This window comes from Oncorhynchus keta, chromosome 11, assembly GCF_023373465.1.
Source record: "Oncorhynchus keta strain PuntledgeMale-10-30-2019 chromosome 11, Oket_V2, whole genome shotgun sequence".
Taxonomy (NCBI): Eukaryota; Metazoa; Chordata; class Actinopteri; order Salmoniformes; family Salmonidae; genus Oncorhynchus; species Oncorhynchus keta.
Window position 1 is genome coordinate 52,414,883 of NC_068431.1, and position 26,370 is coordinate 52,441,252.

The 26,370-nt window shown below is 41.8% G+C and overlaps 1 protein-coding gene across 5 annotated transcripts; it reads right to left on the minus strand.

Annotated features, from left to right (window-relative positions):
* Window positions 1–7,793: 7,793 nt before the first annotated feature.
* LOC118390580 (CTD nuclear envelope phosphatase 1A-like) lies at window positions 7,794–24,003 on the minus strand. Of its 5 annotated transcripts, none has more exons than XM_052457453.1 (8): window positions 23,363–23,997; window positions 19,787–19,899; window positions 18,157–18,223; window positions 16,106–16,224; window positions 15,905–15,976; window positions 13,244–13,354; window positions 12,866–12,977; window positions 7,794–8,450 (listed from the first exon to the last, which is right to left on the minus strand). In XM_052457453.1, exons 2-8 carry the CDS (start codon window positions 19,790–19,792, stop codon window positions 8,092–8,094), a joined length of 846 nt encoding a protein of 281 aa, XP_052313413.1. In that variant the 5' UTR covers window positions 19,793–19,899; window positions 23,363–23,997; the 3' UTR covers window positions 7,794–8,091. The 5 variants fall into 5 exon arrangements, with proteins under 5 accessions (XP_052313413.1, XP_035637168.1, XP_035637167.1 ...); XM_035781275.2 differs by lacking the exon at window positions 19,787–19,899 and having other exon boundaries at window positions 23,363–23,593; window positions 23,775–23,978; XM_035781276.2 differs by lacking the exon at window positions 19,787–19,899 and adding an exon at window positions 8,579–8,663 and having other exon boundaries at window positions 8,294–8,450; window positions 23,363–23,968.
* Window positions 24,004–26,370: the final 2,367 nt, after the last annotated feature.

The following is a 26,370-nucleotide window of genomic DNA, read 5'->3' on the forward strand; positions in this document are numbered from 1 at the left end:
AGAGCAAGATAAATAACAATATGAGGTAGTTGGGTGTGCTATTTACAAATCCAGGTACAGTGATCGGTAAGCTGCTCTGACTGACAGCTGATGCTTCAAGATAGAGGGAGATATAAGTCTCCAGCTTCAGTGATTTTTGCAATTCGTTCCAGTCATTGGCAGCAGAGAACTGGAAGGAAAGGCGGCCCAAGGAAGTGTTGGCTTTGGGGATGACCAGTGAAATATACCTGCTGGAGCGTGTGCTACGGGTGTGTGCTGCTGTGGTGACCAGTGAGCTGAGGTAAGGCGGGGCTTTACAAATGTATGTCATTTTTGATTAAGCATCTCCAATGTGAGTCTGGAAGGAGAGTTTACAGTCTAACCAGACACCTAGGTATTTGTAGTTGTCCACATATTCTAAGTGTAACAGTTTAACATCTGTCCCCTCGCCCCGGGCTCGAACCAGGGAGCCTCTGCACACAACAGTCACCCATGAAGCATTGTTACCCATCGCGCCACAAAAGCCACGGGCCTTGAAGTAGTTGTTCCCCTTGCTCTGCAAGGCCTCAGAGCGAGTGATGTCACAGATTGAAACACTATTAGCAAGCACCACCGCTAACTAGCTAGCCATTTCACATCGGTTACATAAGTCAGAACCGTCCAGAGTAGTGATGCTAGTAGCAATCGGTTGAAGAGCAGGCATTTAGTTTTATTAGCATTTAAAAGCAGTTGGAGGCCACTGAAGGAATGTTGTATGGCATTGAAGCTCGTTTGGAGGTTTGTTAACACAGTGTCCAAAGAAGGGCCAGATGTACACAGAATGGTCTCGTCTGCATAGAGGTGGATTAGAGAATCAATCACCAGCAGCAAGAGCGACATCAGATATATCCAGAGAAAAGAGTCAGCCTGAGAATTGAACCCTGTGGCACCTTCAGACTGCCAGAGGTCCGGACAACAGGCCCCTTTGATTTGACACACTGAACTCCATCAGATAAGTACTTGGTGAACCAGGTGAGGCAGTCATTTGATAAACCAAGGCTATTGAGTCTGCCGATAAGAATGCAGTGATTGACAGAGTCGAAAGCCTTGGCCAGGTTGACGAAGACAGCTGCACAGTACAATCTTATCGATGGCGGTTATGATATAATTTATGACAATGAGCGTGGCTGAGGTGCACCCATTCCCAGTCCGACTGGGAAAAATCTTATGAAAGGTCATCCAACTTGGAATTTCAAGTCGGTAATCCGGCATCTTTCTTGAGCAACACATTTGACATGAAGATCAGATGTCATGATTTGACTTTTTTTATTTTATTCCTACAGTAGTTGTTACCACAGTGTGAGTCATAATGCCCATCAAACCTAGCAGTCAAACAACGTAATGGTTCCAATAGTTTTTTTTACCATACATTTTTCCCATTGGGGATTTTAGAAACACTTAATATAAGGCATGACATATGTGTCAATCTCTCTAGGACAAGGTGACTTATCAATATATTTGACTGTATTTACTCCCCCAAAATGAAACGCTAATTAGCTGCTGATGTGGCTATATCAAAGAATTACAAATACATTTATTTGTCACACATGCTTAGCAAATGTTATTGCGGGTGAGAAATGCTTGTTTCTCTAGCTCCAACAGTGCAGTAATATCTAACAATTCACAATCTAAAAGTAAAATGGCGTTAAGGAACATATAAATATTAGGATGAGCAATGTCAGAGTGGCATAGACTAAAATATGGTAGAATAGAATACAGTATATACACATGAGATAAGTAAAGCAAAAATATGTAAACATTAGTGACTAGTGTTCCATTTTTAAAGTGGCCACTGATTTCAAGTCTATGTATATGGGGCAGCAGCCTCGAAGGTGCAGGGTTACATAACCGGGTGGAATCAGCCTAGTGATGGCTATTTAAACAGTCTGATGGCCTTCATATGGAAGCGTTTTTTCAGTCTCTCAGGCACAGCTGCACCTGTACTGACCTCGCCTTCTGGATGATAGCGGGGTGAACAGGTCATGGATCGGGTGGATGTTGTACTTGATCTTTTTGGCCTTCCTGTGACATCGGGTGCTGTAGGTATCCTGGAGGGCAGGGAGTTTGCCCCCGGTGATGTGTTGGGTAGACCGCACAACCCTCTGGAGAGACCTGCGGGTGTGGGCGGTGCAGTTACCATACCAGGCGGTGATACAGCCCGACAGGATGCTCTCAATTGTGCATCTATGAAAGTTTGAGCGCTTTAGGTGACAAGCCAAATTTCTTCAGCCTCCTGAGGTTGAAAAGGCACTGTTCTGCCTCCTTCACCACACAAGTGTAGAGGAATGAATAAGAATATGTACATATAAATATATGGATGAGTGATGGCCGAACGGCATAGGCAAGATGCAGTAGATGATAGGTACAGTATATACATATGATATAGTAATGTAGGTACAGTATATACATATGATATAGTAATGTAGGGTATGTAAACATTATATAAAGTGGTATTGTTTAAAGTGACTAGTGATACATTTATTACATCCAATTTTTAATTATTAAAGTGGCTAGAGATGGAGTCAGTATGTTGGCAGCAGCTACTCAATGTTAGTGATGGCTGTTTAACAGTCTGATGGCCTTGAGATTGAAAAACTCTCGGTCCCAGCTTTGATGCACTTGTACTGACCTCACCTTCTGGATGATAGCGGGGTGAATAGGCAGTGGCTTGGGTGGTTGTTGTCCTTGATCTTTTTGGCCTTCCTGTGACATCGGGTGGTGTAGGTGTCCTGGAGGGTATGTCGTTTGCCCCCGGTGATTAGTTGTGCAGACATCACTACCTTCTGGAGAGCCTTAGGGTTGTGGGCGGAGCAGTTTCCGTACCAGGCAGTGATATAGCCTGACAGGATGCTCTCGATTGTGCATCTGTAGAAGCTTGTTTTTGGTGACAAGCCAAATTTCCACCCAAGGCACTGTTGCTCCTTCACCACAATGTTTGTGTGGGTGGACCATTTCAGTTTGTCAGTGACGTGTACGCAGAAGAACGTAACTTTCCACCTTCTCCACTACTGTCCCGTCAATGTGGATAGGGAGGTGCTCCCTCGGCTGTTTCCTGAAGTCCAAGATCATCTCCTTTGTTTTGTAGACGTTGAATGAGAGGTTATTTTCCTGGCACCACACTCCGAGGGCCCTCACCTCCCTGTAGGCATTTGTCATTGTTGGTCATCAAGCCTACCACTGTAGTGTAAACTTGATGATTGAGTTGGAGGCTTGCATGGCCACGCAGTCATGGCTGAACAGGGAGTACAGGAGGGGGCTGAGCACCCACCCATGTGGGGCCCGTGTTGAGGATTAGAGAGGTGAAGATGTTGTTTCCTACCTTCACTTTCTGGGGGCGGCCCGTCAGGAAGTCCAGGCCCCAGTTGCACAGGGCGGGGTTCAGACCCAGGACCCCAAAATTTAAATTTTGATCTTGGAGGGTACTATGGTGCTGAAGGCTGACCTATAGTCAATTAACAGCCTATACTTTTCATCATAGGTACACTTCAACTATGACAGACAAAATGAGAAGAAAAAGAAATCCAGAAAATCACATTGTAGGATTTTTAACAAATTTATTTGCAAATTATGGTGGAAAATAAGTATTTGGTCACCTACAAACAAGCAAGATTTCTGGGTCTCACAGACCTGTAACTTCTTCTTCAAGAGGCTCCTCTGTCCTCCACTCGTTACCTGTATTAATGGCACCTATTTGAACTTGTTATCAATATAAAATACACCTGTCCACAACCTCAAACAGTCACACTCCAAACTCCACTATGGCCAAGACCAAAGAGCTGTCAAAGGACACCAGAAACAAAATTGTAGACCTGCACCAGGCTGGGAAGACTGAATCTACAATAGGTAAGCAGCTTGGTTTGAAGAAATCAACTGTGGGATCAATTATTAGGAAATGGAAGACATACCAAGACCACTGATAATCTCCCTCAATCTGGGGCTCCACACAAGATCTCTCCCCGTGGGGTCAAAATGATCACAAGAACGGTGAGCAAAAATCCCAGAACCACACGGGGGGACCTAGTGAATGACCTGCAGAGAGCTGGGACCAAAGTAACAAAGCCTACCATCAGCAAGGGCATTGAAGATGAAACGTGGCTGGGTCTTTCAGCATGACAATGATCCCAAACACACCGCCCGGGCAACGAAGGAGTGGCTTCGTAAGAAGCATTTCAAGGTCCTGGAGTGGCCTAGCCAGTCTCCAGATCTCAACCCATAGAATATCTTGAGTTGAAAGTCTGTGTTGCCCAGCAACAGCCCCATAACATCACTGCTCTAGAGATCTGCATGGAGGAATGGGCCAAAATAACAGCAAGTGTGTGAACACCTTGTGAAGACTTACATAAAACGTTTGACCTCTCATTGGCAACAAAGGGTATATAACAAAGTATTGAGATAAGTATTTGGTCAATAATAAAAGTTTATTTTCCACCATAATTTGCAAATAAATTCATTACAAATCCTAATGTGATTTTCTGGATTTTTTTTTTTTTCTTCTCATTTTGTCTGTCATAGTTGAAGTGTACCGGTGATAAATTACAGGCCTCTCATATTTTTAAGTGGGAGAACTTGCACAATTGGTGGCTGACTAAATACTTTTTTGCCCCACTGTAGGTATTCATCTTGTCCAGATGGGATAGGGCAGTGCGATGGCATCGTCTGTGGATCTATTGGGGCGGAAAGCAAGTTGACGTGGGTCTAGGGTGTCAGGTAAGGTAGAGGTGATATGATCCTGAAGTAGCCTGTCAAAGCACTTCATGATGACAGAAGTGATTTATTTCAGTTACCTTAGCTTTCTTGGGAACAGGAACAATGGTGGACATCCTGAAGCAAGTGAGGACAGCAGACTGGGATAGGGAGAGATTGAATATGTCCGTACACACTTCAGTCAAATGGTCTGCGCATGTTCTGAGGATGCGGCTAGGGATGCCGTCAGCCCTGCAAGGGTTAACACGCTTAAATGTCTTACTCATGTCGGCCACGGAGAAGGCGAGCCCACAGTCCTAGGTAGCGGGCCGCATCGGTGGCACTGTGTTATCCTCAAAGCGGGCGAAGGAGTTTAGCTTGTTCAGATGCAAGACGGTGTCTGCAACTTAATAATAAATAATAATATAATAATATATGCCATTTAGCAGACGCTTTTATCCAAAGCGACTTACAGTCATGTGTGCATACATTCTACGTATGGGTGGTCCCGGGAATCGAACCCACTACCCTGGCGTTACAAGCGCCATGCTCTACCAACTGTACCAACTCTACCAACTGTGCCACAGAAGGACCAACTTGGCTGGTTTTCCCTGTGTAGTCCGTGATTGTCTGCCAAATACGTCTCGTGTCTGAGCCGTTGAATTACGACTCCACTTTGTATCTGTACTGACGTTTTGCCTGTTCGATTGCCTTACGGAGGGAATAACTACACTGTCATCAGCCATATTCCCAGTCACCCTGCCATGGTTAAATCCAGTGGTTCACACTTTCAGTTTTGCACAAATGCTGACATCTATCCAGTTTCTGGTCAGGATAGGTTTTAAATCACAATGGGTACAACATCCCTTACACTTCCTGATGGACAATGACAGTATATCCCGAGAAACTCTGTTTCACGGAAACATGGCTATGTTACAATCCCTGATGTCTCTCTGGAAGGAGATTCAACTTGAGCTCATCTACTTTATTATCCAGAGACTGAACATTAGTGAGTAATATACTCGGAAGCGGTGGATGGTGTGCGCGCCTCCTGAGTTGGACTAGAAGTCCACTCCGAATAGCGCTTCTCTGCCGGCAGTGTTTTGGATTAGCCTCTGGAATCAGTTCAATTGCCCTGGGGGGTACGAACAAAGGATCCAATTCAAAAGTTGTATTCCCGGTCATAATGCTGGCGAGTTACCGCCACTCTGATATCAAAAAGTTATTTACGGCTGTATGTAGTAAGACAAATGTCCTGGGCTGCTAATGTAAGAAATCGCACACAAAAACAAAAATACTGCAAAGTTGCTAAAGAGCTAGAAGCAGAGCTGCCCTATCTGTCGGCGACATCTTGCAAAAAGTGCCATGATCTGAACGAGACTAAGAATCTCTGGATGAACTACGTTAGCTAAATTTGGCAATGAATAAATCATCTAAATGTCTTTTAAAAAATTGACCATTCTATGAACAGTCTTGTGTAAGTTTTAAATGTAAACAATACCTGTTAGCAAACGTGTCAGCTGGAGATGACATGCAGTAGGTTGCAGGGACTTGAAGTCGTGCATGATGTCTACTTTGGTGCGAACTTGCATTTTCGAATTGGAGTAAATTGAGCCAAATATTGATAGGTCACCTTGTCCGAGGGAGATTTACATGGTTGTCACACGAAACACAGCCTTTATTTTAAGTGTTTCTAAAATTCCCTATGGAAAAATTAGTGGGAAAATGATTAATACCATTTTCCTGTTTGACTATGTTATTGATATCAGCTTATTGATATCAATAAAACGTCACAATACAGTGCAGAGCATTCAATTTGACTGCTGAACCCCAGCTCCTTTAAAACCATTACAAACTACATGCCGTTTAAGGGATTGTTCAATAAATGTTTGGTTAGAATACCAATCACCCCTTTAAGAGCATAGCCAGAAGAGCATATTTCCAATTTCCATCTTCACCCTAGATAAGTTATTATTTTTTACTAGGCCAGTCAGTTAAGAACAAATTCTTATTTTCAATGACGGCCTATTCAGGGGCAGAACGACAGATTTGTACCTTGTCAGCTCGGAGGTTTGAACTTGCAACCTTCCGGGTTACAAGTCCAACGCTCTAACCACGAGGCTACCCTGCCGCCCCAAAACCAACCGAGGAAGGAACTGCAACGTCAACCTCATGCTCCAGAGTTTCCACTAGATAAGTCAGATTCCACAAGCAAAGTAAAAAATTGGCTAACAAATTAGCTTTTTGGTGCTAATTTAAAGGTTACATATAAGGTTTGCAGTGTGGTTAAGGTTTGTTTTAAAATAAAATGTTAAGATCAATTGAAGGGTTTAACCATAATTCTGACTTTGTTAACTAGTGACAACCATCCCTGTTAGACCAGAGAAGCTTTGGTCCAGGGACCTGTATTATTGTCACTTACAAGAAACTCTCCATTAAATAACAAAAGATTGCTCTGAATTTAGATTGACATTGACAGCAAGTTAAGCTCACAAAATAAAATAGTAATAGAATAATCTACATAAGACGATCATGATCTAAAAGTCAGTCAAATGTTTTGTTTTTTTAAAGAGTATGATGCCTAGCATTTTATTGGAAACACTGATAGATGTGATTTTGAGCGACACAGAAAACCAACCAAGGCCTTTAGCGTACATTGTTCAATGGGCTGGGATGTTGGGGTTACATTGAAGGAAATGTGTACATGTGTACATGGTTGAAAGTGAATGGGTGTAAATCAGGCTTTAAAAAGTATGAGGAAGAAAACGTGCTCATGAATAGAATGCTTGTTGAATAATCAATCAGAAAACCCATCTTTGCTCTGTGGATGGAGAAGTACGGTAAGTCTTTATCAACTAAACGTTCAAGTAATTTTCAGTTATTTCTGTAAATCTCTGAATAGAACACAAATTATTTAAGAGTAAAAAAATATTCTCAACAAAGGGAGAAAATAACTAATTACTTAACCACCCTGTTGACCCCTCAGTAAAAATCCACATATCCCAATAATTGAAAGATATTGCCAACCTGGCCCGACCCAGTCCATCCCTAACCACTGAGTAAATATAGTTCTATTTAGGCTTGTTGATCAGTTATCAGTTGTTCCTTAATCTTAACTTTAACTCCAGAACCAAACTATTAAAAGTACCCTTACCTGAGAAGGTAGATGATAAACAGAAAAGATTAACAGACATGTTGAGAGAGAATGATAGACTGGGTATAGTAGTGGAGAGAGAGTTGAGTTCTAGCGGCATAAACTATAATAAGATGGGATGGGAAATAAGAAATGACTGGTTTCTTTAGTCTCATTAGTCTCATATCATCAATATTTCCAGTCAATAGTTAAAAAGATTACATAATTTATCTAAAAAAAAAAGTAGACTCACAAATTTATACAAACACTCGACATGAACTCCCAGAATCCAAGGACTGTAAAGGCAAGAGTTTCCATTCAGGAAAAAAAAAAAAACCTTGCCCTCTCCACTTTGTTTTTATAATACGTAGCGCCCCCCCCCTCCTCCTCTGTATTTGTGGCCCCCAGTCTTTGTCCTCCCTCTTCTTAAAAAGGGTCACACCATGGAGATTGAGAGATGTGGGCAGAGCAGAGGAAGGGGTCGTGCAAACCAGGAGAAACGGCATTCTAAAAAGAGAGGAAGTGGAGGTGCTGATACTAGCCCCGATGGACGAATCCCCATAGCCGATGCTGATGGAGTTTTCGACTGAGGACGGATCGGACATCTGAGGTGAACCTGAGATTGAGAGGAAGAGGGCATGATAAAGAAACATTACTATGGAAAATCAACATACTAATAAGTTATGATGAGCGGTATCACTAATCTTGGCAGCTCATCACAAGTGTAACATCTTTGTGACATACCTAAGTGCGTCTAGCATGGGAAGCAGGTTAAGTAGAGCTGTGTCGCTTGGGTCGCTGAACCACGATTTGATGGGTATTGCATTGTCTGTGAGGCGAACACAAATGTTTGACAAGGGGGTACGGAGCCAGGCCAGATCCAAGACAGAACTGTTACAAGCCAATAGCCCCTTCTGTATAAGCAATCCAATGAAAATGGCACTTGGCATCTACCTGAACTTAGTTTGAAATAATAAATAGCCAAATATTACTTGACATATAATCCAGTGTGAGTTGTACATGTAACTGACAAAGTAAAAGGAAACACCAACATAAAGTGTCTTAATAGGGCGCGAGCCACCAGAACAGAATCAATATGCCTTAGGATAGATTCTACAAGAGCCTGGAACTCTATTGGATGGATGTGATGCCATTCTTCCATGAGAAATTCCATCATTTGGCGTTTCGTTTATGGTGGTGGAAAACGCCGTCTCAGGTGCCGCTTATGGAGCGATTTCAGTGCCCTCAGAATTTCTAGGAATCTCATTTTGAATTTGCTTTAGGATATTGAATATCTTACTCAATTACCTCATATCCCTGCACAACTCAGTTCATTGTATATACCAAAGCTATCATTACTCATTGTGAATCAATTATTACATGTTTTACTTTTCTATTATTTCTCTATTTTCTTCTCTCTGCATTGTTGGAAGGGCCCGTAAATAAACATTTCACTTAGTCCACACCTGTTTACGAAGTATGCGACACAGGATTTGAAACTGAATTTAATGAATATTGTATTGTTTTAAAATGCAGTTTGAATATTCTAATCCAATATTTACATATTCAGTTTCAATATGGTAGATATTGCATTCATTGTCTGTGTATCAAGTTTAAACTATAATTTCAAGTTTAAGTTTCAAATAGCATATTCAACTTCTCAGACTCAGTTTTCATATTCAAACAGATAACTTCCTGGTACTTTGCCAGCCAAGAAAAGTAGAGGTGAACAGAACAGAATCAAATGCTCTAGGGGGAAACTGAAGCTTCTGACAGTTTTTGAAGCCAATGTGGTATTTTTAATTTTCTTCCTATGAATTTGGCTCTAGCATTTGAACCGTTTTGGCAATAAACTATTATGACCCCATTCCTGAAAGCAAAGACTCTGTGGAACATGGACATTCTCCTTTACGATGATCACAGGCTGCACAGAACACATTAGAAGTGTGTCACAATAATGCGCAATTTGGCCCCCATTAAGAATATAGTTGAATGGGCCTGTCGTAGCCCTTCTAAGGATAGATAGCCTTTTCACTCTATTTAAAAGCTTGCTCTTGTGACTGACTGGGTTCAAACTAAGTCTCCTACATGTCACAAGACTATGTTAGTCCACTTAGCTAAAGCCTATAGGGATACGTTCAAGAAGTTAATGTAAAGGACAACCTGCTTCTTGCTTAACGAGTACTGCTTCCCCCTGACTCAGCTCATACAGTACCGAGATCAAACGCAGGACTTTTGCCTCAAAACACACAACCGCCCTCCTGAAGCATTCCCAGCAATTGTGCTATTAAAAAAGGCCTTCAATTGTGCAAGAGGCGACCCTTCATGCTGAGAATTGAGTTCCACAAATCCCCATCTGCTACACTAATAGAAGTTCTCAAGGTCCAGCAAGGTTACTCATCAAAACAGTGTGGTTTGGTGATACATGCTAATATGAGCAACCTGAAGACCTGTTAGATGTGTTAGTTTCAAGTCTCCAGTAAGGGTAACGTGACCGTTGGCTTGCCGAGATAAAGCCTAGCCATTGGTCCTGTGACTTGGATAGGTCTATTCAAGGAGGTGGTCAAAGGGGGGTGAAATGTAACAGGTGGTTTGGTGACTACGCTTGTCGGAGACCCGAAAAGTTGCATTGTCTGGCGCACAGGAGACCTGGGCTAGAACCTCATTAGTCAAACTAACATCTCTTCAGGTCTCAGGCAAGGTTGCGCATCACCATGCATGGATCACCAAACCACCTTTGTTGCGCAGATCCTTGCCACTGAAATTGTTGTGCATTAAGCCTGATTTCAAACACAGGCCGTTATAATGATGCCAATGGATCTCAAATAATAGCTTGTTGCCAAAACGGTTAAAATGCTAGAGCCAAATTAATCGTAAGAAAATAAATGTAACATGCCATATTGTCTTCAGAAACCGCCAGAAACTTCTATTGGTTTCCCACAGAGAGCGTTTGATTCTATCCGTTCTCCTCTACCTTTCTTGGCTGGCAAAGTACCACGATGTTGGTTTAGTTTTAAATAGGAATTTAGAGAAATTAAATTGAAAACTGAATCTGAGGTTGAACATATGAAACTTTGATACACCTGAAATTATAGTTTGTACACTTGATACAGACAATGAATGCAATACCATATTGAAACTTAGCAATTTGAATATTCAATTAAATTTTACAACTGAAAGCAATATTCATTCAATTTCAAATCATGAAATAAAAGATCAATTTATGAATTAAATTATTACATGTGTGCATTGAATTCAAAAACACTCTGTTGGCCCTGAAATCGCTCCATAGCTGCTCCAGAATCTCCCATACTGCTCAGATCGGTTGACTGAGGCACACACACACACTGTTTAAATACCCTATGCTCCTTTGAGACCACTCAAAGTCACTGAGATCTCTTCTCGCCATGGTATTCAAAATGATGAGCAACTGGGCATTGTTATACATGACCTTAAGCCAGAGTCCTGCATGGGTCAGTTTTTTGGAGCCGCACCTGCCCAGCCACATCAATTCCGAGCCCCACCCAACATCAGGGAAGATCTCTCTGTAACCTGACCCACCCGCATTGAATTGTTCCCGAGAGCCAATCACTGACCCACCAAATTGATTGAAATTGTTATGACTCCAGGCTAATCCCCTTCCCTACATGAATTTGTCTGCATGTCTATCCAACATTTGGACAAAAGGAAACCATGCCATGAATTAATAACAATATCTTATTTTCCCCAATACGATGCAGCACATTAACGCAAATAACTTTTGGGAAAAAAGCTTTCTAATTAGCTTTCTTACCTAATGAAAGCCTGTAGCCGACATAACAAAACCTTTACATTCAATATTGTTTAGTTCAGCATGTGAAGTAGCTAATTAGCTGTAAAAAAAAATCGCTTAAACAAAATGCACTATCAATATAGCCGTCTACAATCTCACCATGTTCCACGTGCAGATCGACGTGCCTCGCAGAGTGGAGTCTGACATTCGCAATGGCCAATGACCTAAAAGTCGTATTCCTATTAACTTCCAGTGTAGTGAGTGGCTTTATTGCAATGCTACGTGATAACGGCTGGATTTCTGCCTGCTTGAACGGCAATAGCTCAGATACACATGAAATGGCCCTGGAAATCAATGGAACATCACTCAGCGATGCACAAAAACAGTATAACATTCAAAATGGGAAAATCGTTCCTTTAACTCAGGGGCCGTGCCTTCTTTCAATATACTTTATATCCCTCATTTACTTAAGTGTTTCCTTTATTTTGGCAGTTTCCTGTACATGTAGTAGGGTTGGGCGGTATCCAGATTATCATACCGTTTATGTACCATACCGGGGTTTACCGTATTACCGGAAGTGCACACGAGGCGCCATTTTTTTATTTTATTTTGGGGGAAAAATAAATTAAACCATTTAGGCAACAGTGATCTTGATCTAGAAAGGGATTGAACATCTAGTCTGGGTACCAGTCTTTTTAGCTAACATTCCACTCCATGTCATTGTCAAAGAGAAACGTTTTGGCAATCTCAACATTCAATATGCAGCTAGATGGACTGGTTTCGTCCGGACAAACAAAAAATGGTTGCTTAACAACTGGATACCAACGTGTTCTGTGGAAGAAAAAAAGGGATATAGTTCCAATATTTAGATAATCGTAATTTGATTATAGCTGTGAGGGTTATCAAATCATGATTAACTCCTCTGTTCTCCTCGAGCTCATTTAAGATGAATGTTCATATTTGAAGATGGCAGAAAGGCTAGTCTCTTTAGCAATGATAAGGTGTGGCAGGAGTGGAATGTTAGCTAAAGAGACTAGTACTCAGACTAGAATGACTCTGCTGCAACCAAAAGCTTGATTTTTGACTACTACCCACTTAGTAAACAAAATGCAAAGCTGGAGCCCTGAGCTGGATATAATTTGACATAAATAGTTATATGCAGGGGCAGAGCACACAGTGACTTATCTTTCTTAAAATGGTATACGGTATATCGCCCAAGCCTAACATGTAGTCATTATAACATGGTAACAGCTGCTTACCAGGGTGGATGCGGTAGGCTCCAGGCGAGTTGTCCAGGATGACTATGCTAGATAGATCATTGTGCACCACAGAAAGATCTTTAAAATAGCTACCCAGATCCAATGTACAGTGCTAAATAGAGAAAGGAAAATTAGGAATAAAAGTGAGTTTTATATGTTGCAAAAGAGTGATAAGTCTAACTTTACATAGAGAGAACCTTTAAATAATGACAGAGACGATCAGGGCCGGTTTCCTGGAGACAGAATTTTTATTGAAAGTGCTTTTAGGGTAAGACGAGGCATAAATCTTTATCCGGGAAACCAGCCCTCAGAGTGTAAGACTGAGCAGAGTACATAACTGTACACAGCTGAAGTGAACCTGTCAGTGGGTTTGTTTACCTGTCTGTAGTATCTTCGTTTAAGGATGTCTCCGTCTAGCTTGTCAGACACGGCTGAGCCATATATTTCCATACTGGCCGTGAAAACCACCAGCTCATACCACTGACTCACCTATAAAAAAAAAGTTTAAAAAAATAAATCACAAACAGCCAAGAGATCCACCAAAAATAGATTAACTGTATAGTACACAAACCAAAAAATGAAAATGTATTGATTGCTAGCTCAAAATACTTTTCAAATACATTTGTCGTCATCACTGTTGTCCAATTGCCCCTACCTTGACTGACAGTCTCCCCTCATACCATCACCAAGCACCCTACCCTGTCCAATCACCCTCCAGCAGAGGCTTTAAATACACACACACACACACACCTTTCCCTAATCATTGTGGCGAGCGTGGTAAAACTGAGAAGACACTGTCTGTCATTGAGTTTTGAAGCATTCTACCTGACAAAGTTATGTTAGAATATTTCAGTTATGCTGTAAGAGCTTTGGTGGTGAACACATTAGTGTTTCAGATGCCAAGCTTATGGTCATGTTGCAGCAGTGTGTAGGAGGGAGATTCCGAGATGTGAGAAGTGTGCAGGAGGGCATGGGACAAAGGAATGCGTAGTATCATTGAAAAAAGAATTGTGGTGGTGACCATGTTGCTGGGGATCAGAATTACCTGGAGACAAGTTGAGGCTGCCAGGGTCAGAGTAGAACAGAAGGTGTCATATGCTGAGGCAGTAAAGAGAGTAGAGCAGTGTTTCCCCGAAGTCGGTCCTCGGGGGTGCACGTTTTGGTTTTTGCTCTAGCACTCCACAGCAAATTCAAATAATCATCCTGCTTTGATGATTTGAAATCAGCTGTGCAGGTGTTAGGGCAAATACCAAAACATACACCCCTGGGGTCCCAGGACCGAGTTTGGGAAACACTGGAGTAAAGGATGATGGGTCAAGGATGAGTACCAGGCCTTGGGCAATACAAAGTGATATGAATTTCTGCTTCGGTAAGGTTGGATTCGTCACATTCATTGCCATGGTTATCAATGGGGCGGCAGGGGAGCCTAGTGGTTAGAGCGTTGGACTAGTAACCGAAAGGTTGGAAGTTCGAATCCCCGAGTTGACAAGGTACAAATCTGTCGTTCTGCCCTGAACAGGCAGTTAACCCACTGTTCCTAGGCCGTCATTGAAAATAAGAATTTAAAAAAAAAAGTAGAAATAGAACGGAAATCACAGAAAACAGATGGTTGTGGTGGGAGCTGCAGAGAAGTACTTGGGTGTATGGGGTTTTACTGCAGAAGAGTTACAAGGTGTGTGGAACGAAAGAGTACTGTCCTCCCAGGCCACTGGCCTGGTGTAAGATCAGTTACAGTCAAAGTAGTGTAATGGGGTGGTGTTAACATTTTTAGGAAATAGTGTTAGACAGTGTACAAAACAACTGCTCTTTCTAAGACAGACTGACCAGGTGAAAGCTATGATCCCTTATTGATGTCACGTATTAAATCCACTTCAAATCAGTGTAGCAGACAGGTAGACAGATTTTTAAGCCTTGAGACGGATTGTTACCGTGTGCCATTCAGAGGGCGACTGGGCAAGACAAAATATTTAAGTACGGGGTATGGTAGTAGGTGCCAAGCACACCAGTTTGAGTGCGTCAAGAACTGCAACGTTGCTGAGCTTTTCACACTCAACAGTTTCCCATGTGTATCAAGAATGGTTCACCGCCCAAAAGACACCCAGCCAACTTGACAACTGAGGGAAGGAAGCATTGGATATCAACATGGGCCAGCATCCCTGTGGAATGCTTTTGACACCTTGTAGAGTCAATGCTCCGACAAATTAAGGCTGTTCTGAGGGCAAAAGGGATGCAACTCAATATATTAGGAAGGTGTTCCTAATGTTTGGTACACTAAGTGTAGGGTTAGTTAGTCCTTTTTATTTTTGTATCACAAAATGTAACGTGATCGATTACACTCCCGCACAGTAGGTGGCAGCATAAACAAACAAAATGTGCAACCGCCATGATACCAAAGAAAAAGAAGCATCAGCTCCAGACCTTACCAGTTTGCAAGTGTTTGTTACAACACCTTTTCTCTTAACCTTTCCTTGGCGTTTTGGATGTGTTTATTGATCACATAAGTTCTTATTTATTGATTTGTATTAGAATTTTGAGAACATTTACTGTTACTAATTGATATGTTTACCATAACTTTATTTTACCCATTGCTTAACTTTCACTACAGTGATATTCCTTTGAAATGTTATGAGGTTTATGAGTACATTTATATGCATTTGTTTTACCATATATCAAATCACTCATGTATTTTTTTTTTCTTCCACTTAACCATCCTTTCACCGTAATTGTCCTAATATCCATTCATCCTTCAATATAATTTCATGATCTAAACTGCAATAATAAAACTGCCATCCTCCTCTGTATTTTAAATGGACACCACGACAATAGCCAACTCAAACGTCAAGATACAGTCCTTTATTCAAACCACAACTCTAACCAGTTTTTTTGACACCAAGAAGCACCACAGAGAGCATAAACAAGATGCGAACACAAAGTATTAAGCTGCTTGAAATCGTATATCCAAAGCTTAGTTGAATAATGTTCATACTTGCTACTATATTGTACTTATTTGGATGTTGACACAAAAGGCCTATCACTTACCACTTCTAAGAAGAAGTCCACATGCGGTCTTTTATGTACTAAAAACCTGACAGGATGTCTGTTGATCACCACCTTCATGGGAGGGAGAGAATATGAATAAAAGAGAACAGGTAAGGTTACGCGTGCGAGTCAGTCTGGCGTGTGTTGACAAGGTGACAGCATGACGCGAATTAATCACACAGTGAACATATAGGCCAATACCTTTAGGATGAAGTCTGGTGGAGTGCCTGGTCTCACTTTGGGTCTCACCAACCTATCAGGGTGGGAGTGGATTAGGGTCTCGTCAAGGTCCAGCACCAGAATCTTCCTCTTGACTGCATCTGATGAGCAGGAGCCCAAGTCCAATCACAGTCAATACCACGTGAAAGACTAAACAAGTAACCTCTAATTTTTCCATTTCAAAGCCATAAATCTCTGGCCTCTAGCCTGGTCCCAGATCCGTTTGTTAAGTCATACCAATAACTCCTACCGTCATAGCCTGGTCCAAGATCTGTTTGTTCTGTCATGGCAACCCTTACATTCAATGTCATGACAACAACAATAATAGTTTGGACATATTAATAGACATTTACAAGAACATGTTTCAGTACGATACAATACGCAAAAAAAATGTAAAAAAATATGCATTTATCAATAATGGCTGTTGATGCCGAAAAGGCTTTCAATTGTCTTGGTTTTTCCTATATAAAAAAATAAACTGCAATCCTTCAACTTTCCAGCTGAAACAAATGTAATAAAAATATTATAAATATCCTAAAGCAAAAATATACAAATAATACATGATCTGAAATTGCTTAAGACCATGACGTATTCTCTCCCCTGTTTGCACTGGCAATTGCAGAAAGAATGAGACAGGACCCAAAACGTAACAGCTATCAGTATTGGTAAACATGAATATAATCTAAACTTATTTGCCGTTCTCCTGATATACCTGACCAATATTGAAAACTCAACGCCCCCCTTGTTAGAAATATTTTCAGAATAATTACATTTCAGGATATAAAATGTACATGTAAAAGACTGAAATAATGGCAACAGGTAATATTTAAATAATAACTAGTGATCTACGGCAATCCTTTAAGTGGACCACAAAAAATACAAAATACGTAAGATGCTTAAGTGACAAAACAACAAATATAAAAAGATACCTTTATCCCATTTCTCAACAATATGAAAACAGAACTAATTAAATGTAACAATCTTCCCCTGAATCTTATAGGTAAAATAAACCTCTTCAGAATGGCATGGCTCCCAAAATGTATATATTTTTTATTCTCGGTAATCCCAATTACCCCACCGAAGACATTCCTTTAAAAAGTATACTCTGCCATAAGTCTTTATATGGTTTTAACCTCTCAGACTTGGAATTGTATCAACTCGCCACCCAAGGCTTTTACTTGAGACATACGTTTGAATGCACTACAGGCCTCCCGAGAGGTGGAGTGGTCTAAGATACTGCATCGCAGTGCTTGATGCGTCACTACAGCCCCGGGTTCGATTACAGGTTATGTCACAGCCGGCCGTGACCAAGAGATCCATGAGGCTGCGCACAATTGTCTCAGTGTCGTCCGGGTTAGGGGAGGCTTTGGCTGGCCGGGATTTCCTTGTCCCATCGCGCTCTAACGAATCCTTGTGGCAGGTGTTTCGTCCGACACATTGGTGTAGCTGGCTTCCGGGTTAAGCGAGCAGTGCAGCTTGGCAGGGTCATGTTCTGGAGGATGCATGGTTCTCGACATTCGCCTCTCCCGAGTCCATAGGGGAGTTGCAGTGATGGGACAAGACTAACTACCAATTGGATATCACGAAATTGGGGAGAAAACGGGGTAAATATATATTTTTATCAAAACAATTTTAATGCACTAAAAAGGAACAATGGTTACATATTGAAGATGGGTTGGACGATACTCATTTACTTTGGTATAAAAACATTTTTTTTGGCATAACTGGAAAACAACCAATCCCCCATCGTTAAGACAAGGGAAAAATAATATGCTTCATTATCTAAATATTGTCAGATGTGGGCGACAGAGGAACAAAATGGTGCAATTTGAGGACGTGGCAGAGAGTAGTGCAGGCACTGGAGATAGGGGTGAGAACAAGTTGGTCTGGGCAGGTGTGATGTGTGTGTGTGTGTCTGTATGTTGTCTTTTGTATGTTTGGTACTGTAAAAAAAAGCAAAGGCAGCAGTAACAGATCTGGGACAAGATTAAGACCCTTTGATCTTTTAGACACTATAGTGACAGGATACTTACTGAGTCTGTTTCTGGACACAGGCAACAGAGGTAGTGTGTCATAACGCACCGTTTGGTACTGGATTATCTGAAGAGGTAGAGATGATTAACTGTCACAATTGATCAACTGAAATGTCAAATTACCTAAACTCATCTCAAAATGTTTTGCGATAAACACAAATAGGCAGTTTGTTAAATACATTTGTGGCGAAATACCAGGATGCTGGAGTATTTTAAAATATATTTGTCGATTACACACATATTGTTTTGCTCTCTATTCATTTAGAACTAAGCCTAGATCAGTTGTGTGAACTGAACAACCCTCTGATGGGTTCCAGACAGATAAAGAATATAAACTTCTCTATAAAGAAGTTATTTCTGTAGGTGTCAGTGTATACTGACTGTCAGATAGTTGTGGGTACAGTACTAGTGATGCGCAGGTTGACTCAACCCGCAGTCCCCACAGGGGGGGTGCGGCAGGTTTTAGGGTCATGAAATATTGTGTGGATGAAGGGCGGGTGGGTGGCAGGCGGATTGAATAGAGAGAAAATAATGCATACAAAATGCCTACATGTATAATTCTTGTACCAGTTGTATCTATAGGCGACATGGAAGTTTCTCTCATTATTTTTTTATCTGGCGTTAGTGCATCGCCTTAGCCGAAGCTTTAGGGCCTAACTAGCATGCCAATTGGCAAAAAACTGTCTCAATATGGCACATCAAGGGAACTGAACTGTTCCAGCCTAGTCTCATAAACTAGACGCATCATAGTAAATGTAAATCCTGGACTCAAATTAGTAAGATGTGTTACATTTGGTATGGTTACATAAGACAGGTTACTTAAGGCAAAAACAATAGTAGGGTGATTGGTCAAGGTGGATGGGTGGACGTATAACTCGAACGTCTAGAAACCAGAAGGTTGTGTGTTCAAATCTCATCATGGACAACTTTAGCATTTTAGCTCATTAAGAACTTTGCAACTACTTACTACTTTTAAGCAACTACTTAGCATGTTAGCTAAACCTTCAACCTAACTCCTAACCTTAACCCCTAGCTAGCATTAGCTATGTCACTAACGTTAGCAAAAACAAACTGGAATTCGTAACATATTGTACGAATTACGATTGGTAACATATACAAAAGTACATGGACACTAAATAAGTGGGTTCTGCCATTTCAGCCACACACATTGCTGACAGGTGTATAAAATTGAGCACACAGCCATGCAATCTCCAAAGACAACCATTGGCAGTAGAATAGCCTTACTGAAGAGCTCAGTGACTTTCAACGTGGCACAGTCATTGGATGCCACCTTTCCAAGTCAGTTTGTCACATTTCTGCCCTGCTAGAGCTGCCCCGGTCAACTTTATGTGCTGTTTTTGTGAAGTGGAAACGTCTAAGAGCAACAACGGCTCAACCATGAAGTGGTAGGCCACACAAGCTAACAGAACAGGACGTCCAACTGCTGAATCGTGTAGTGCATAAAAATTGTCTGTCCTCGGTTGCAACACTCACTACCAAGTTCCAAACCGCCTCTGAAAGCAACGTCAGCAAAATAACTTAGTCTGGAACTTAATTAAATGGATTTCCATGGCCAAGAAGCCTAAAATCACTATATGCAATGCATCGGCTGGAGTGGTGTAAAGCTTACCGCCATTGGACTCTGGAGCAGTGGAAACGCGTTCTCTGGAGTGATGAATCACGCTCCTCATCTGGCAGTCCGACAGACTAATCTGGGTTTGGCGGATGCCAGGAGAACGCTACCTGCCCCAATACATAGTTTCAACTGTAAAGATTGGTGGAAAATGAATATTGGTCTGGGGCTGTTTTTCCATGGTTGGGGCTAGGCCCCTTAGTTCCAGTGAAGGGAAATCTTAATGTTAAATAATACAATGACATTCTAGACAATTCTGTGCTTCCAACTTTGTGACAACAATTTGGGGAAGGCCCTTTCCTGTTTCAGCATGACAATGCCCCCGTGCACAAATGAGGTCCATACAGAAATGGTTTGTCGAGATGGGTTTGGAAGAACTTGACTGGCCTGCACAGAGCCCGGACCTTAAACCCGTCGAATACCTTGGGGATGAATTGGAACGCCGACTGCGAGCCAGGCCTAATTGCCCAACATCTCTGCCCGACCTCACTAATGCTCTTGTGGCTGAATGGAAGCAAGTCCCTGCAGCAATGCTCCAATATCAAGTGAAAAGCCTTCCCAGAATAGTTGGGGCTGTTATAGCAGCAAACGCCATATTAATGCCCACGATTTTGGGAATTGGCTGTTCGACAAGTTGGTGTCCACATACACTAGGTGAGCAAAAGTATCATACAAAATGGATGATGGACATCCACAAATGAATAAATACCATACGAAATGTAACATATGATACAAATTTGAGTGTCCCGGATTTATATTACCTCAGTTCAGGTTGAATGTTCAGATGGGTAAAATGGAATAGTAGCCTAACTGAAATCTGAACACTGACTGTAGGTTTATAACCTCTCATATAGCCTACTACAATATGAGCTCCGGCAGAATTAAGGATTTCTTACAGTAAAATTATACACCAAATGTAAGTTGACTGGGAAACAATAGGGGAAAAATATTATTTCATTCTTTCAGCATCTTGAGAGAATGAATGCACGGTTAGGGATCATCTGTAAATGTGCTATCTTTGTCAGTATCATAAAAGCTGATAGTATTTCAACCACATAAAATATGCATCCAAGCTGAACTTAAATCTTATGAAAAACATGTTTGGTCATTTTAACCGCTTTCAGTTGCCTTAACCATTCAAACTGAAATTTGGGATGGGAAATTAATTAATTTAGAGTTATTGCATTTCTCCTTGGTCCATAAACATCTTTACTGAATGGGAGAAGCAGAAATTAAAGAAATGCATGCCTACCAACTTCAACTACACTTAACACAAATATAAAAAGGTGCAACTTGTGCTGGGGACAAAAGGCCATTACAATGTGCAGTTGTGTCACACAACACAATGCCACAGATGTCTCAAGTTGAGGGAGTGTGCAATTGGCATACTGACTGCAGGAATGTCCACCAGAGCTGTTGCCAAGAATTTAATGTTAATTTCTCTACCATAAGCCACATCCAAAAACATGCTAAGATAAATAAATAACAGTATGTGGATGAAGTAGTTGGACGGGCTATTTACAGATGAGCTATGTACAAGTGCAGTGATCTGTGAGCTGCTCTGACAGCTGGTGCTTAAAACTAGTGAGGGAGATATCTCCAGCTTCAGTGATTTTTCGTTTGTTCCAGTCATTGGCAGCAGAGAACTGGAAGGAAAGGCAGCCAAAGGAAGAATTGGCTTTGGGGGTGACCAATGAGATACCTGTTGGAGCGCGTGCCTCTATGGTGACCAGTGAGCTGAGACAAGACAGGGCTTTACCTAGCAGAGACTTGTAGATGACCTGGAGCCAGCGAGTATGGTGACGAGAGTGAAGCGAGGGCCAGCCAACGAGAGCATACAGGTCGCAGTGTTGGGTAGTATATGGAGTTTTGGTGACAAAACGGATGGCACTGTGATAACAAATTGGATGCAGTCTGAGTAGAGTGTTGGAGGCTATTTTGTAAATGACATTGCCGAAATCGAGGATCGGTAGGATGGTCAGTTTTACGAGGGTGTGTTTGGCAGCATGAGTGAAGGATGCTTTGTTGTGAAATAGGAAGCCGATTCTAGATTTAGTTGTCCACATATTCTAAGTCAGAACCGTCCAGTGTAGTGATGCTGGACGGGCGGGCAGGTGCGGGCAGTGATCGGTTGAAGAGCATGCATTTAGTTTTACTTGCATTTAAGAGCAATTTGAGGCCACGGAAGGAGAGTTGTATGGCATTGAAGCTCATTTGGAGGTTTGTTAACACAGTGTCCAAAGAAGGGCCAGATGTACACAGAATGGTGTCGTCTGCGTAGAGGTGGATCAGAGAATCACCAGCAGCAAGAGCGACATCCTTTATGTATACAGAGAAGAGTCAACCCGAGAATTGAACCCTGTGGCACCTCCAGAGACTGCCTAGGGGTCTGGAAAACAGGCCCTCCAATTTGACACACTGAACTCTATCAGAGAAGTAGTTGGTGAACCAGGCGAGGCAGTCATTTGAGAAACCAAGGCTATTGAGTCTGCCGATAAGAATGCAGTGATTTACAAGAGTTGAAAGCCTTGGCCAGGTTGACTAAGACGGCTGCACAGTACTGTCTTTTATCGATGGCGGTTAAGATATTGTTTAGGACCTTGAGCGTGGCTGAGGTGCACCCATGACCAGCTCTGAAACCAGATTGAATAGCGGAAAAGGTACGGTGGGATTCAAAATGGTTGGTTTGTTAGCTTGGCTTTCGAAGACCTTAGAAAGGCAGGGTAGGATAGATATAGGTCTGTAGCAGTTTGGGTCTAGAGTGTCTCCCCCTTTGAAGAGGGGGATGACTGTGGCAAATTTCCAATCTTTGGGAATCTCAGACGATACGAAAGAGGTTGAACAGGCCAGTAATAGGGGTTGCAACAATTGTTATTTTCTTCTCATCTATTTTTTTAACTTAACTTCTTAAAGCACTGTTGGTTAAGGGCTTGTAAGTAAACATTACCTGTTGTATTGAGCGCATGTAACATAAAATTGGTCAAATGCATATTCCCTCAACTTGGGACATCTGGAATTGTGTAGTGTGAAAAAAAATGCTTATTTTGGAGAGGCTATTTGTCCCCAGCACAAGGTGCACCTGTGTAATGATCATGCAGTTTAATCAACTTCTTAATATCCCACACTTGTTAGGTGGACGGATTATCTTGGCATGGGAGAAATGCTCACGAACAGGGTTGTATACAAATTTGGGCACAAATTGAGAGAAATAAGCTTTTTGTGTGTATGGAAAATTTCAGAGACATTTGTATTTAAGCTCATGAAACAATTTAAATGTTGCGTTTTGTTACGTGTTAAGACAACCCGTATTGATTACACCAGTCTGAGTTTTCCTCGAGGTCTTTGAAATGTTACCAAGATTTAATTTGGAATCAAATAGCACAGTGAAGTACATAGATTGGCTTGTGTGTGAGTTTCCGATTAACCGTCTGTCAAGAGCATTGGCAAATCCAAATGGGCCGTGTGAATATTAGTTAATCCAGTTTCCAATATCACTTATCCAAGTGATATTAATTAGGCGAAATACCTTAGCAGGGGCCAATATTATTACACTTTTAGTTCTAGAAAACTCACCGTCCGTAAATGTTTCCTGAGTATGTACAGAATAAACCCCCATATTCTAGATGTAACTCCGAAGAAAGTGTGAATGCCAAGTAAACGGTGATGAGTCTTCAGCATGGTACAACCCGAGCGACTCCAATTGAGTCGGGACCCAGCCTCTTCCCTCCCGAAACTGCAGGTCGAGTAGACACTGGCCAATGGCAATCGTGGGCTCAGTTCAAATCTCACTTTCGCCACACTCCACTGAAAATGAATGAAAAAATAAAACGTAAAAAGTAGCCTACAACGCAAAACCGTCATTAAATACGAAAGCGAGGAATCCAGACGAATAACATTCACTGGTTCTCGGTCACTACCTAGCAAGCTAGACTTTCACTAAGTGTGAAAAAACGTCTTTATGAAATGCAAACAATGCCCTTCTAACCTTGCTTAGTTTCGTTGATAAATAAGTTGGTTTACGAAATATGGCAAAGGTCCCAACTAGACGCCGTCAACGCAACTTTCAAAGAAATCAGGAATTGGACAGAGTGCCGCCATAAGTGTCTCGCGGTCACTTCCGTAGAGAAAAACATGCGCTCCTTTCAAATACTTTCCTCCCGCGAAATAGTCACATCCAGGCCACAGGCATTGACCTCAGTATGTTTAAGACCAGCATTGACCAACAGGCAGGTCATTAGAAATACACTACTGCATTGTAATATACTGTAATCTATTATGAAGCGCAATCAATGACCATGGTGGATAAAATAATGCCAGACAGAACTATTTTGTTACAACCAGTCCAGACAACCGCTCGGCTGCGGTGCTGTTCAAAAACTGCTCCAGTCCAGACAACCGTCTGCAGTGTAAATTGGGACCATAAAATTAGGAATTAGAATACTAGAATGGCCATGAACCTTTCTAAGATTGTCCAAATGTCAGCCACGTTGGCCAGGGAGTTGGTCTTACCCGTGATGAAATGTTTTCCACACACATATTGGACACCAGGTCCCCACATTTCCTACACCGAATTCACTGATGATAAAACTTAGACAAGTTGTAAATGCAACAAGTACTCATATGTTATTATATAATAGCACTAACAGCTTTCCAAGAAAACAAAATCTGAGACATTTATGGTCTGTTTTCAATTCTCTGGCATCAGCTCTGGTGGACAGTCCTACAGCCAGTATGCCAATTGTATATGAAAAACACATTTTAAAGTGGAATTTTAATGTCCCCAGCACAAGGTGCACCTGTGTAATGATCATGCTGTTTAATAAGGATCCGCACCTTTTTTTACATTTTCGCCTAAAATGACATACCCAAATCTAGCTGCCTGTAGCTCAGGACCTGAAGCAAGGATATGCATATTCTTGATACCATTTGAAAATAAACACTTTGAAGTTTGTGGAAATGTGAAATTAATGTAGGAAAAGAACACATTAGATCTGGTAAAAGATAATACAAAGAAAAAAGTTTTTATATTTTTTATATTTCTTTTGTACCATCATCTTTGAAATACATTTGAAAGGCCATAATGTATTATTCCAGCCCAAGCACAATTTAGACTTTGGCCACTAGATTGCAGCAGTGTGTCAGGAATCAATGTAAGACCCAGACGCAGACATGTCGAATTGACAATGGTTTAATATTCCAACAGGGGCTGGCATTAGACAGGTCAAAGCAGGCAGGGGTAGTAAACCAGAGATGGGGCAACGGTACCGGACGGGAGGCAGGGTCAGCAGAGGTCAACAATCCAGAGATGGGGCAAAGGTACAGGTCGGCAGGCAGGCAGGCTCAGGGGCAGGCAGAGTGGCATGTGGGCTCAGAGTCAGGACAGACAAGGGTCAAGTTTGGCACACCTGTATTTGGGGAGTTTCTCCCAATCTTCTCTGCAGAACCTCTCAAGCTCTATCAGGTTGAATGGGGAGTGTTGCTGAACAGCTATTTTCAGGTCTCTCCAGAGATTTTCGATTTTCAATCGGCCTCTGAGTGGGTCAAAGAGACTTGTCCCGAAGCCTCTTGTCCCGAAGCCACGTTGTCTTGGATGTGTGCTTAGGGTCGTTGTCAGTTGGGAGGTGAGGTCCCGAGCGCTTTGGAGCAGGTTTTCATCAAGGATCTCTCTATACTTTGCTCTGTTCATCTTTGCCTCGATCCTGACTAGTCTCCTAGCCCCTGCCACTGAAAAACATCCCCACAGCATGATGCTGCCACCACCATGCTTCACCGTAGGGATGGTGCCAGGTTTCCTCCAGACATGACGTTTGGCATTCAGGCCAAATAGTTCAATATCCGGAGCAGGATTTCATCAAGGATCTCTCTGTAACGCTTATCATTCAGCCCAAAGAGTTCAATCTTGGTTTCATCAGACCAGAGAATATTGTTTCTCATGGTCTAAGAGTCCTTTAGGTGCCTTTTGGCAAACTCCAAGTGCTGTCATGTGCCTTTTACCGAGAATTGGCTACCATCTGGCCACTCTACCATAAAGGCCTGATTGGTGGAGTGCTGCAGAGATGGTTGTCCTTCTGGAAGGTTCTCCCATCTCCACAGTGGAACTCTGGAGCTCTGTCAGAGTGACCATCGGGTTCCAGAAGGGTTTTGGTTCACGTCGCTTTTTTATTTATTTTAATTTCACCTTTATTTAACCAGGTAGGCTAGTTGAGAACAAGTTCTCATTTGCAACAGCGACCTGGCCAAGATAAAGCATAGCAGTGTGAACAGACAACACAGAGTTACACATGGAGTAAACAATTGACAAGTCAATAACACAGTAGAAAAAAAAGAGTCTATATACATTGTATGCAAAAGGCATGAGGAGGTAGGCAAATAATTACAATTAACACTGGAGTGATAAATGATCAGATGGTCATGTACAGGTAGAGATATTGGTGTGCAAAAGAGCAGAAAAGTAAATAAATAAAAACAGTATGGGGATGAGGTAGGTAAAATTGGGTGGGCTATTTACCGATAGACTATGTACAGCTGCAGCGATCGGTTAGCTGCTCAGATAGCAGATGTTTGAAATTGGTGAGGGAGAT